General features: G+C 37.1%; 1 protein-coding gene across 4 annotated transcripts in view; it reads left to right on the top strand.

The window, feature by feature from the left end:
• Positions 1-8989, top strand: part of LOC149246037 (uncharacterized) — a 223517-nt gene extending 214528 nt beyond the window's left edge. For all 4 annotated transcript variants that reach the window (XR_016266515.1, XM_089457824.1, XM_089457823.1 and 1 more), the window contains one exon: positions 8535-8989. Coding sequence is in view for 3 of the 4 variants with exons in the window: in XM_089457824.1 (XP_089313950.1) it covers positions 8535-8588 (54 nt within the window). In the remaining variant the exon portion in view is untranslated. The remainder of the gene's footprint in view (positions 1-8534) is intronic.
• The last annotated feature ends 4967 nt before the right edge of the window (positions 8990-13956 follow it).

Raw genomic sequence — 13956 nt, 5'->3', positions numbered from 1 at the left:
CTTACCCCGTTTAGTGCCATGATGCTCCTCTACTTTCCTCGTGGAAGTTCTCTGTTCGACTCCTCTTAGTCTCTACTTCCCGTCTGGAAGTTCTCTTCCAGACTCCCTCTGAGTCTTGATTTCCCTCCTGGAAATCCTTCTGCCACTTGTCGAGATGCCCCCTACTCTGATCGTCTTGTGCAACTGCACTATTGATCTGGGTTCCTCGGCTAGAAACCCTTGGTAACAACTCCTTTGGCCCTGCTCTATCAGGTACTGTTCTGACTACAGTACCTCACCAGCTCCACTCTGCAATATTCCTGCAGCCTTCTAGACCCCAGCAACTGCCTCTCTGTGAACTACGTTAGCCCCTCTCTGCCTCACGCTGGCCCTACGTCACCTCGGATGGGTCTGCGTCAGCCCTGGGATGCCCTGCGTCAACCCTCTGGCCCTCTGCGTCAGCAACGCTGGCCTCTCTGGGGCTCTGCGCAGCTCTCGACTTCCTCTGCGTGGCCCTGGCTGGCTCTGCGTCACACTCCTTGGCTTCTACGCTACTAGAAACAACTTTTGTCACCTCGGGACAACTGTTTTCTGTTGCTATTGCTCTGCTCGGTTGATGTCTTTTAGTCCTCCTGTGATCTGCAATCATGCTCTGATACCATGTTGAAGCTTCTAAATTTACTTAGTTAGAAACCCTCCATGCACTTTATCTGATTTATTCCTACCTACTTGTTATTTTCCTTAACAAGTTATTTACAATGTAAATACTGAAAATAAACGCTAGTGCATGCTCAACATATTATAGATCAGCAACTAAAAGAAACAAGAACAAACACACCATATGACACCATTATTTTTGGACTAGTGTCCCCAGAAAAACCAAATGTGGGAAAACCAGTGCAACTATCTAAGGGTTTTCTTATTAAGCAATATCAGAGTACAATCTGGGTGCCAAAATTGGCTTACCCAACAGAGAATTTCCTTGGCAGTAATACCTCTCAGTTTCTGACAAATCTTCTGGCTGAAACCTCGGATAATCCTTTCGGCAGCTACTCAACACCAATTTGCCCCAGAAACCCCAACGTCTGCCCAATCTGGACTGTGTCAGCCTCTCCTAGCCTAGTGTTGGCCCTGCGTTAGCCTCTCTTAGCCTGTGTCAGCCCCAGGAGTCCCTGCGTCATCTCTTTGAGCCTCTGCGTTAGCTACGCTGGCCCCTCTAGTGCTCTGCGCAACACTTAGCTACCTCTACGTGGCCCTGCGCGAGCACTGGCTGCTCTTGCGTCTTTCTCTCTCGCTACTCTGCTGCTATTCTGGCACTATCTCTGCCTCTCTGTCTCTCTGTACTCAATGCCCCTCAACTGCTCTCCGATCATTGATTCTATCTCTCTTAGCAAACCTCGCTCTAGAGAATAGAATGACTGATCACCCTGGTGTGTTTTTCAAGTGACCCTCAAGCCTCCTCTTATACTTTTCCTGTTGACATCTCAATGGTCGAGATTAAGTCCCTAATCAACGGCTAAGATTAGATTTGGCTTGATCCATGTCTTTTAGACCATTCTAACACAGATTCATATTAATACACATTAATTTTTATTTTCCCTAAGTTTAGACTTAGGAACTCCATTAAAAATATTAATTATTTTAATATCTCTTGATCTATTTAGAATCTGCCCAAACTCTTTCTAGGTATTGGAAATCTCATGTGCCCCAGCCTCTCCACCAAATTTTGTGGCTAGAGCACATCCGATGCTACCCCAAATCAACACTTGATCACTTGTTAGAATTCCTTAGCCAACCCACCCTAGGAATATCGAACTGACTGATCAACCCTCTGTTTGTTTTCAAATGAACTCCAAGCCTCCTTCTTATACTTTTCTCGTTGAGACTTCAATGGTTGAGATTAAGTCTCTAATCAACGGCTAAGATTAAAAATTGACTTGATCTGTCTTCTAGAACATTCTCACCCATATTTTGATTAATACTCATTAATATTTTAATTTTCCTAAGTTTAGACTTAGGGACCTCATTAAAAATATTAATTATTTTAATAAAATACAATCCGGGTGGAATTTCACCAAACGGTTGTTGGGTTCTTTAGAACTCATGTGCCTTAAGCCTCTCCACCAATTTTCATGGCTAGAGCACATCCGAGGCTACCAAAAACTAACACTCCCTCTTAGCGAGAAATGTGCTCTAGCAACAATGTCCAATTGCATGTTGCTCTGTCTCTGAAGTATCTATTTTCTGCACTATTGCAGCCACCAACACTGTGTTGTTGTTGCTACTGTAATGGCCATGTCACTGCCACTGCCACTGCCACATCTATACTACAACTCCCTCTCAAATGTTGCATCATGCTATTGAAAGGGATTTTCCAACATACCCATCTGTTCTCAGAATAGAGCCTTGGTGAGTACATCTGCTACCTAATTTCCTGTGGGAGTACACTCCTACTGCACCACCCCATGCTGAACACAGTGCCTGATAAAGTGACACCAAATATCAATGTGTTTGGAGTGATCATGAAACACTAGATTGTAAGAGAGCTTGATACAACTTTGGTTATCACAGAAGATTTTTGTCGCTTCCACCCTCTCCCTGAATAGATTTACAAGCAGTTTCCTGAGCCATATAGCTTCACATGTTGTTGTGCTAGCTGCCATATACGCAACATCAGTCGAGCTCAGTGCTACAAACCTCTACTTCTTACTGCACCAAGAGGTCATCCCAGATCCAATACCGAAACAATACCTAGTGGTACTTTTCCTGTCTACTGAACTTCCTGCCCAATCTGCATCAGTGAATCCACTCAATTCGATATCATCGCCCTTGGTGTATCTTAATCCAAAATTGATTATTCCCCGCACATACCTGAGAATGTGCTTTGCTACTGCCCAGTGCACCCTTTTTGGTTCCACCATGAACTGACTAAGGGTGTTGACAACATAACATATGTCTAGCCTAGTGTTGACCAGATACATAAGCGATCCAATGAGCTGTCTGTATAAGGTGGGGTCCACTTCTTTGTCTCCGGATGCATCTATTTTCTTCCAATTGGTAATCATCGGCATAGCCATAGGTCGACAATCCTTCATTCTGAATCTTTTCATAATTTCTGACGCATATCTACCTTGGCCAAGGAAGATCTCACCATCCTACTGCCAAACTTCCAATCCCAGAAAGTAGTGGATTAGCCCCAAATCCTTCATGTCAAATTTTGTTTCCAGGTTCTTCTTGCAATCCTCTGAGTTTGGATGATCTCGTAAAAAATGGATCATCCACATATAATACCAAAAATTAACTGCTCATCTTTTACTAACAGATAATGAAGATTTGGATCGACATCGCTCTTGATGAATCCCAACTATTATAAGTAGCTGTCAATTTGACCATACCCAACTCTGGGTGCTTGTTTCATCCCATACAAGGCTTTATGCAATCTACACACATGAATTCTCTTTTCATGTGTTTTGAAATCTTTTGGTTGTTCGATATATACCTCTTCTTCTATCACCCCATTCAAGAACATTGTCTTGACATCCATTTGGTGAATCTCCCATCCCATCTGTGCTGCAAGGGATATAATGGATCTGATAGAGGTATACCGAGCTACTGGGGCAAAGGTCTCTTCATAGTCTATTCCTTCCTTTTGAGCATATCCTTTCACGACGAACCTAGCCTTATACTTGTCTACGCTGCCATCTGCAGCATACTTGATCTTGTAGATCCATCTTGAACCCACAACTGATCTGTTCTCTGGTCTTGGTACAATTTCCCAGACATCATTTGTCATAATGGAACTATACTCTTCTACCATGGCATCCACCCACACCTGGTGTTGTACAACTTCACGAAAACTAAAGGGTTCTTCGACCTGAGCTACCAATGTTTGGTACCTATCAGGTTGTCTATGCTGCCTTTTCTCAGCTCTAGGAGCTCCAACAAATTCCTCTGCGTCCCTCAGAGTCTGTTGTACCTCTCGGCTAGTCCTTCCATTGGTGGTAGAAGATTCCATCTGTTCTTCTTCTTGTTGTTGTACTTGTTGTGACACTCTTGGCTTCTGTTCTTTTGAGGCGATGCTAGTACTGGTTACAGTGCTTGAACCAGATATCTGTCTTCTTACTAGATTTGTTCCCTGTTGCTGGACTAGAGGAACATCCTCAGCGTGTTCTTCAAAAGGCATCTCTCGAGATTTCCTAAAAACTCTATCTTCCATGAACTTGACATCTCGCCTTACTACAATCTTCCTATTGCTCGGAATGTAGATTCGGTATGCCTTTGAAGTCTCGTTGTAACCCACGAGATATCCAACTTCGGCAGTCTGCTCTAACTTGCTTCGCTTCTCATTTGGAATATGACAATAAGCCACACTTCCAAATATCTTGAGGTGACTCACTTCTGGCTTCTTTTCCATGAAAACACCCTCCGACGTCTTCTTTCCTAAAGCCCTGTGAGGGGTCCTGTTCTGAATGTATACAACCATGTTGCACGCTTTTTCCCATAAAAACTTGGGTAGATTCTGATCATATAACATCACCTTTGCCGCTCCAATAATAGGTATGTTCTTCCTTTCTGCGACTCCATTATGTTCTGGATTATAAGGTGTTGTCCATTCTCTTCTGATCCCTTCTCTTGCGCAGAAATCTATGAAGTTTTTATCTGTGTATTCTCCACCATTATCTGAGTGCAATATTTTGATCTTCCTTCCTATCAGGTTTTCCACTAGAGCCTTAAACTCCTTAAACCGATCAAAGACCTCATCCTTGGTTTTTAAGAAATAAATCCAAGTTTTCCTAGAATGGTCATCTATGAAGGTGACAAAATACTCAACACCACTGATAGCTCTTGTAGACATTGGATCGCAGACGTTTGAGTGTATTAAACCCAATACAGTTTGAGCTCTATTTTTACTTCTAGAATAAGTCTCTTTGGCGTACTTGCGTAGTACGCAGCCTCTGCATGTATCATCATGTTTGGTAGGAAGCACTGTAACCCCCATAACAGTTTCCTTGAGAATTCTTAATGCCCCATGATGTAAGTGTCCCATCCTTCTATGCCACAGTTCATTCAAGTGTTTCTCTCCACTGACATTATTTCTCATCAGTGCCATAGGAGACTCGAGCTACAACTTATATAACCTGTAACCTGTTGCTTCGAGTTCCAATCTAGGCCCTCTTTTTCCACTTAGGATGCTTGACATATACTTTGTTACCGATGAAGTATACATCATATCCTTTATCTTGTAATTGAGATATTGAAATCAAATTCATTCCCATACCTGGCACATGCAATACGTTAGTGACCCAAAGACTATCTCCTGCTACTGTCTGGAATGTAATGGTTCCCTTTCCTACTGGGGTGCATTTCACCCTGTTACCCATTGTGATTTGGAAGTTCATTTGTTCCTCCTGATAGCTCGAGAAATATTCTCGTTCTCCAATCATATGAGTTGAAGCCCCGCTATCAATGTACCAATCCTCGACTGATGCAGAACTCGATAAGCAAGCAAATTCCTCTTCCAGCCTGGAAGCTAATTCGGAAATATTATGATCCCTACTATTCTCCATGTTATTTTTCTCTACTGGTAATTTCTGCAAGGGACTGCGTGAATCTTTTGGAGATCGATTTGCTACCAATGTGGCACCACCACCCTATATTGCAGAAATTACTGCCATCTTGCTTGATCTTCGCTTTGATACCATGTGAAAAATTATGCTGCAGTGATTGATTTATTTCTCCTACTTATTTACAATAATAAGTTATTTACCAATGCTTCAGTAAATATCAAAATAAATTCAGCTACAGACTTCACAAATTATGAACTGAGAAAAGCAAGAGAAACACTAGCACATGAACAATCACATTGACACTTGTTTTTGGACAATAGTGCCTGAAAAAACCCAATGCGGAAAAACCGGTGCAACAGATCTGAGGGTGTCTGGTTACTATTATTGGCAATAAATTTCTGAATACAATCTTGATGCCCCAGAGAAATGGTAATCCACTCAGAGAAGATAACTAACAGAAAAATAGTGAGAATTTTCTCACACTGAATCTAAAGATTTTGCACTGGTCACAGCTCCTAGATGACCCACTGTGCAGTCTTTGTGTGAACCTCTACGTGGAGACTCCCTCTCACTGCATCACCCTTGCTGCTACCGCGTCTATTGCTGAGAAATCAAGATTTAATCTGTCAGTCACCCACATTGATTCCTGACACTGATCTTTGCTATCCCCCAACAGTTCTGTATCAACCTTCAGTTGTTGCGCTGTCCCTCCTTAGCACTGTGCTACCTCTCTGATCCTTCACTGTCTACGCTGAAATATATTCACTGGAACTGGAAATCACTTCCTTCCAGCGCTGCCTCTGGTCCTCATTGCTTGATCACTTGTTTGAATTCCTTAGCCAACCTCGCCCTAGGAATATCGAATTGACTAATCAACCCTTTGTCTGTTTTCAAATGAAACCCAAGTCTCCTTCCTATACTTTTCTCGTTGAGACTTCAACGGCCGAGATTAAGTCTCTATTCAACGGCTAAGATTAAAACTTGACTTGATCCGTCTTCTAGAACATTCTCACCCATATTTTGATTAATACTCATTAATATTTTGATTTTCCTAAGTTTAGACTTAGGAACTCCATTAAAAATATTAATTATTTTAATAAAATACAATCTGGGTGGAATTTCATCAAACGGTTTCTAGGTTCTTTAGAACTCATGTGCCTTAGCCTCTCCACCAATTTTCATGGCTAGAGCACATCTGATGCTACCAAAAACTAACAGCAAACGGATGTTCCAGAAAGAAGACTACGACAAGAGAGAGAATTAATTTTGGATGGATTGCTTCTTGGGATTGGTCCAAAACAACCAAAAAGTTATACAGGTCATACCGCAGGATATGTTCGAGAGTATTGACTAGCCTTGCAATGATGAAGAGTACTTCATCTTCTCAACCTGTATCTAACAAGGGGGGAATTGATAGAGCTCTAATGGTTTGCTACAAGTTCAAAGATTTGTCAAGCGAGTTGAGTCAGAGATCCACAAGTGAGCATGAGCCACAACCTGTATCAGTTAGAGCCAGAGTTGTAGCCAGAGAGACTTCAATTTTTTGCTGAATGAGTTCTTTGTGAACGAGCACTTCCAGATTCGGAATTGTTCGAAGAACTACATTGATGGTTCTAGAGTTGACATTTTTTATTGCTCTGAGCACTACTATAAAGGTTTCAGACATGGGTATCGTTTGTGGTTTTCTCTTAAAAACCACCATCCTTGGTTTGTGGTCATCCTTAAAAACTATTTCTAAGAGACATTCAGCTCTTGGCTGAGATGAATTTTCGCATTTTGAGCTCTTGGACTTTGATATATCCCTCCAGAGTAAGGGGGGAATGTTAGACAACTAATCTTCGGGATTAGGTTTGTGTTTTGGTGAATACTTTAATAATTAGAGTCCAAGAAGACCTGGAAACTAAATCAATGGTTTCTTTATGTATTTAAATGTACATTGTGTACATCATTCTTTGAGATCAATATTTAATATATAGTTGAGTTTGGTTTCCAATGTGTTGTCTTACATGTGGAACATTGTTCTTATCATTTTTAGAAGGATAAACAAATCCCTAGAATTATTACTGAAAAGTCTGCACTAAGAGTACCTTTGTGAAAATGGAAAAGGACTAAAATAGCTGACTAGCACCCCATGGTTCAGTAACCATCAGAATGTGGGAATATAATGTGAATCCTTGAAAATGTGTCTGACGTTATGGCTAAAAACATAGAAAATCAAGTTATGAGTGAACATGTGAACGTATTCATAATTTTACAGAAAAGCTTTTGAACTCAATTAGATGTTTATGGCCATAAGATTATTAGAACGTTTAGTGCTAGCCTATGGAATTTTTTCTGTATTCTTAATAGCCGTGTTTATCATGAATTTGTTACAAGGAATGCAATTTCTTTCATTATTAATCAACACAGAGACAATTTGTAGGTAACAAAGGCAACAATTTGTTGTGTAGGAAAGATTCTAATCGCCATATGGGATATATTCCTGTATAAATCCATAGACCATCTCGATTTGATTCGCCTGTGTTTATTAATTGTTTCCGATTCTATGTGGCTCCTTGCTTACGTATGTGTTACCTATTCACATGCACACACATTAAGAAAGGCTTAACACACGTTTTTATATCTTTTTTTACATGAAATATCCTGTTGTAATTAGCATTCATCATTTAAATCACTTTATCTTCACAATTCTTACTCAAGCGTGATGGTAACATTCAAGCATTTTGACACAGCTTTTTGAAACTATATTTTTCTTTGGTGATTGAAATGATGATGATCATTTGATTTTTTATGAACTTGAAGTTGTTGATGCTTTTGAATGCATTGATGAGTCACATTGTTGTGGTATATTAAAGAGACTCCTCTTCTATTTGTTACTATTTAGATTTTCACCAAAAAAAAATTGCTTCTTTATGTTTTTTATCCACCGCTTTGACATTTTCGACAACATTAGATATGCAACTAATTCATGTGTGGTCTTATGTGCAGAGTGAAAAGAAAGAGCTTGGGGAGCTGACACCTTATGCTTTGCCTTCAACCTAATCAGGGGTTGCTTAAGGCGTGTAATGATTCAATGTCCTATACCAATTGAACAAGGAATGGATGGACAATTAGGTTGAGAGAATGAGAACACCAACTACTGTTCAAGTTCTCTTTTCAAAATGCAATAGCTCTAATACTGTGTTATGCAACATTTGGATAGTTTTCTACAATCTTGAAACGTATGTGATATTTTAAACTGGGATTCTTAATCCAGTAGAAAAATTGCCAGTAGGCACATCATCCATTCTGTTGTACATTAATGTACATATGTATAGCCTTCCCATAAATCAATGTACATATCTGTAACCCAACTGTAATGAGTATATCCTAGATGGGTTCAAGGTGTTCAGAAAAATCAGATTTTATTCATACTCGGTGAAATCTATTTCTGGTTAAAACAATTGTTTTTCTACATTTGTATAGCGTTATTGGAAAGCAGGGATGCTCATAAATGGTAAAGAAATATAGTATAAAATTTTAGCTTGGGCATTGAGGCTTTAACCCAGTGATAGAAGAATTCAACAATATCTCAGTTGGGGTCAAACTCCCAAATCATTTAATTATGCTTTAGGGGGATGAGGTATTTAATTCCATTGGATATCGTCTGCTTTAGGGTGATGATGTATTTAATTCCATTGGAGATCACTTGAAGTAACTTATTTCCCTTCTTGTTTTCTTCCCTTTTGTTGTCTTACGACGGTGAAATAGTAACTTGTTGGAGTAGTCTAGGCGACAGCCAAAGTCAAACTTAACCTATTACCCTTATAACAAACTAGTGATTGTTTGTATTGAAGACAATAGATGTATAATTGTATAAATGTATTGATAGATAAATAATTGATAAAATGATTATTAATATAACAATCAGGGTCCCCATTATAAACTTATAAAAAGTGTTTTTTAACTAATAGACATATCTTTCTGATAATACACATTTTTCATTATCATCTTATTATTATGATTTATTAGGTTAATGTTTTGGCCTAGGCATCGAGGCTTTAACCCAACAATAGAAAATTTCAACAGTATCCCAATTTGGGTTAAACTCCCAATTTTTTTAAAATATGTTTTACGGTGATGAGGTAATTAATTCCAAGGAAGATGGTGGGAAAGTACTTAACCAGTCAACCAGTCAACGATTTCCCCTTAGTTTTTTGTGCCCTCCTCCCTTCGGCATCCTCAAATTTCTCTGTGATGCTAGCTGTCTAGTCCGTCACAGCCTCTGTGTCCGCTCCCCAGCTCTGTTGTTGTTTCCAAATGTTTACCAACGTCTGTTGTTTGACACCCATCCGCATCCATGGATCCATCCAATCCAATTTAAATTTGAAATTTGAAATACTGGCGGGCTTGAAACCAGATTTGAAATTTGAATCCTGTGATTGTTTACCCAATTCATCAGCTAATAGTAGAAGTGGTTCGCCTTGCAACTTGTCGGCCTAATGTCCGCCAGGGCGAGCTCTGTTGTGAGCTCCTGCATCAGGATCGTTTGTGTGATCGCCATGCCCACCCTTTCCAGACTCCGATCACTGTGATCTTCATACATGCGCGCAAGTAGGAGGACAGACGAGCAGTCTGCGTCGACTTGAAGAAGACATATGCGATCTCTACCGCCAATGTCATCGGTGGCTTGGAGGTTGTTTATGGCGTTGTAGGTTTCCCAGAGTTTGTGCAGGAGATGCATTATAGAGCCTTAAAGCATATGCATTAACAGTCGCACTGGGGAACTGAAACAATTCAATTTGTTGGAATGTAACACCTTTTTCTTCGCATATCCTGTCTGAACTTAGGGGTTGCCCATTTCCATAGGTGGGGTTGTTTCTGACTCCGTTTTGTACTGTTGTGCACAGAAAGATAACATACACGTGAATAGGGCTCACGGCTCATGTCTAAGTACTATGAATACTCGTATCTATTCCTTTATGTTATTCTAAATACTGTGAGTGTTATAATATGATTATTTCTCAATGAATATTTTAAAGAGCTTTGAGGGTTCTTAAAATAGAACGTGTTGTTGTTGTTTTTAGCCCCTTTGCAGGCCTTGGCTTCAACCACACCTATTGCCTCAAACTGAATTTGTTGCGTTTGTAGAAGAGAGGAGTTAAATGAGATATGAAGAATGCATTCGGTCGGGATCGAGTGTTGCTACAAATGTAGTTCTCTAAACTGCAAAGACAGGTATGTTATTAAGGGATTCGTTCACAGGTGTTTTGTATCTCTGCATACTTCTAGTGTTCGGTGTGTGGGTACTTCAATTATTTGATTTATAGTTATTAGGTAGAAAGCAAGGCATCATGAGGATTATTTCTAGAGCAAACCTTGGCTTCAGTGAATTTATCTAAACAATCAAGCTGAAAATTTGAAGGGGCAAAAGAAAAATTAGTTAGCGTCAGAGAGTTTTTTTTAGCTATAGTTGTTTATGTAGTTGTAGTTGTTGAAACTACCTTGTGGCAATTCCATGTGACAGTGGTGGCAACTCCTTGTACTGTGTGGCAATACCTTTTGCAACAACTCATTTTTAGCTTATTACTAAAATATTATATATGAAAATTAATCTTTATAAAAACTCAGATTCTTACCAGATTTAGATTTTCCTTTGCAGATTGGCAAATGAAATGCATGTGTATACTCCAGATTTAGATGTTCCTCAATGCATGTGTATACTACAGAGACGGCGAAATATATCTATGGGCATGGCACGGGTCACAAGTCCATTTCCATTACTCTCTTCCTATTCCATATTTTTTCAAATGTACTTAACAAACGAATAGCTTTGGCTCAAGATATAACTGAAAAATTTGCTGACCAGAAATTGTCTGGTCCATTAGCATTATCACAGTTAGGTTAAAGAAATTGAAGCGACAGGTCAAAGCAATGGCGTAGTCCTGTCATGCAGTAAATTCGAGGCTTCCAGTTCTCCTCAAACACTCCACCAACTCTTTACAAAATAGCATTAAATTATAATTGTAAAGTAAAATTTAAAATAAAAGTTCATTCACAGTTATGGAGGGAAACAAGAAAAATTTAAAGATAATGTGAAATTTTGGTAATTACATTGTGTCAATAGTGGAAATGAGTGGATACAAAACATTTCGAGGCCAATATATGTTTTTGGGTTTTATATATATATATATATATATATATTATATTTCAGATTTGTGTTTTTTCCATTAAAGGAATTTAGTATTTTTTTTTATTTTAATAATATTTATTTTTTTAAAATAATTTAATTTTTGATTAAAATTTTATTGAAAAAATAGTTTAATTTATTCACTTTTAGTTTCAAATTAAAAATTAGTTTAATTTACATTTTAGTTTCATATTAAAATTAAAAAAATTAAATTAAATTAAATTTTAAAATAACAAAATATCTCAAATTAAATTTAACACTTCGTAAGTGATTATAATAATATTAACTATTTATAATAACAATTAATTTCAATTTTCATATTGAAAGTAATGGAGACAATTATATGTATGTGGAAAAATTTGATGAGTATTGTTTTTTTAGGATTTGATTTGAAAATTCCAATTTTTTAGAAGTGAGTTTCTCATTAAGTATATAAAAGCTCTATAAAATATAATATTTATTTTATTATTTAATTTTTAGTAAATTAAATTTTTTTTTTTTTTTAGGTAAGTGGGAAAATCTATTATAATTTAGTTGTCAAATCAATAGTGGAGATAGTGATTGCTGGTTACAAGGGGGTAGGGTTTCACTCTTGCTAGATGCATCTAGGTGGTGAGCAGCTAACTTGTTTCCTTAGGTTTGAAGAAGGTGAACCCTTAGCAAAGCAAAAGTAGTTTTAGGGCATAAGATAGGCCCAATTTGCTTACATTGTTTTTTGATTTATTTTATGAGTATTAATTGATTTTTTCAATTTTTTTAATGTAATTTTTTAAATGAGTTATAACCTACAAAATTTTTAATAATTTAAATCTTTTATTAGAATATGCAACAATCAAATATGATAAAGCATTTAAAATGCTCTTTCATGTGAGCAATTTTTTTACAATGTTTGCTTTGCCAATTTTTTTAATATTTGCTTGTTCTAATAATATATTTTGATGTATTTCAATTAGGGTTATTATGATAATTGGAATGAAATATATATATATATATATATATATATATATATATATATATATATATATATATATATATATACTACTTGCTTGTTTGTATTTGCATAGAGAAATATGTATAAAAAGTTTATCCAATAGTAATTTTTTATTTCAAATGAAAATCATAATTTAGTTTATTATATTAATATAGAGGTATTAAACAAATCATAATTCTTCAAATTAATGTTTGACTCTATTCTTCAAATTTGATACTCGATCCTAGTGAAACCCTTCTACTTTATTGGAAGCTCACCTCACAATTATGTTAATTCTAATATAGATGATATTCACTATTTTTTTCCCTATTAATGATCATGTAATGGGTATGCACAATAATGCAATCAATGAATATGACAATATATATACAATTAAAAGGTGTCAAAACCATCAATAGAGTATAAGAATTGAAAAAAACCAATGCTAAAAAATGCACGTTGTGGAAATAATAGCAAATATAGTACTACCTACATTTTCCATTGACACATGAGTATCCCCATGACCAAAAGGGATGGGAGTAGTTTCCTCTAGTATGGTTGGAAATAACAATATAACATCTTCACGCAAGGGACGTACTACAAGTTTAGCATCAAGCCCCACAAAGAGAACTCTTTAGGACACTCAAGGGATTTGGATCTTGGTACCACCTAGGGCACCAAGTTCTATGAATTGTCACCCAAGTGGCAAGTGAACCAATTGACCACATCATGCCCTATATTACTAACTACGTATGAAGTATTTCTACTCTATGGAGTTACATTAGCAAACAAAAGGTGGAATATGAAAAGTACCTCGATATTTTTTATTTATTAATCATTGATAGATATTAGAAAGAGATTGAGATAACTATATGTATCTCAATTTCTTTTTAATCTAGTCTATGCTTAATAGATCTTATATAAATATAAGTGTAGCTTGATCATAATTACAATTGAGGTATTTTTCATATTCCATATTCTATTACTTATATGCAATTTTCAATCTAGTAAGCATAAATAAAATAAACGGAGATGCAAATTCTTATGCTTATAATACCTCAAATTTAAATGGATCTACATTGGTATGCATATTTAAATATTCTTATGGATCTACATACCAATATAGATCCTTTTAAATTTTAGGTATTCTATGCATAAGAATTTGCATCTCCATTTATTTTTTTTATCCTTCTTGATGCTTACTAGATTGGTAATTGCATATAAGTAATAGAATATGGAATATGAAAAGTGACTCAATTGTAATTATGATC

The sequence above is a fragment of the Pinus tabuliformis genome, chromosome 7 (assembly GCF_031772625.1).
Source record: "Pinus tabuliformis cultivar Carrire ecotype Pingquan chromosome 7, CPIR1, whole genome shotgun sequence".
NCBI classification, from domain to species: domain Eukaryota; kingdom Viridiplantae; phylum Streptophyta; class Pinopsida; order Pinales; family Pinaceae; genus Pinus; species Pinus tabuliformis.
This window is presented reverse-complemented; position numbering and strand designations above follow the sequence as displayed.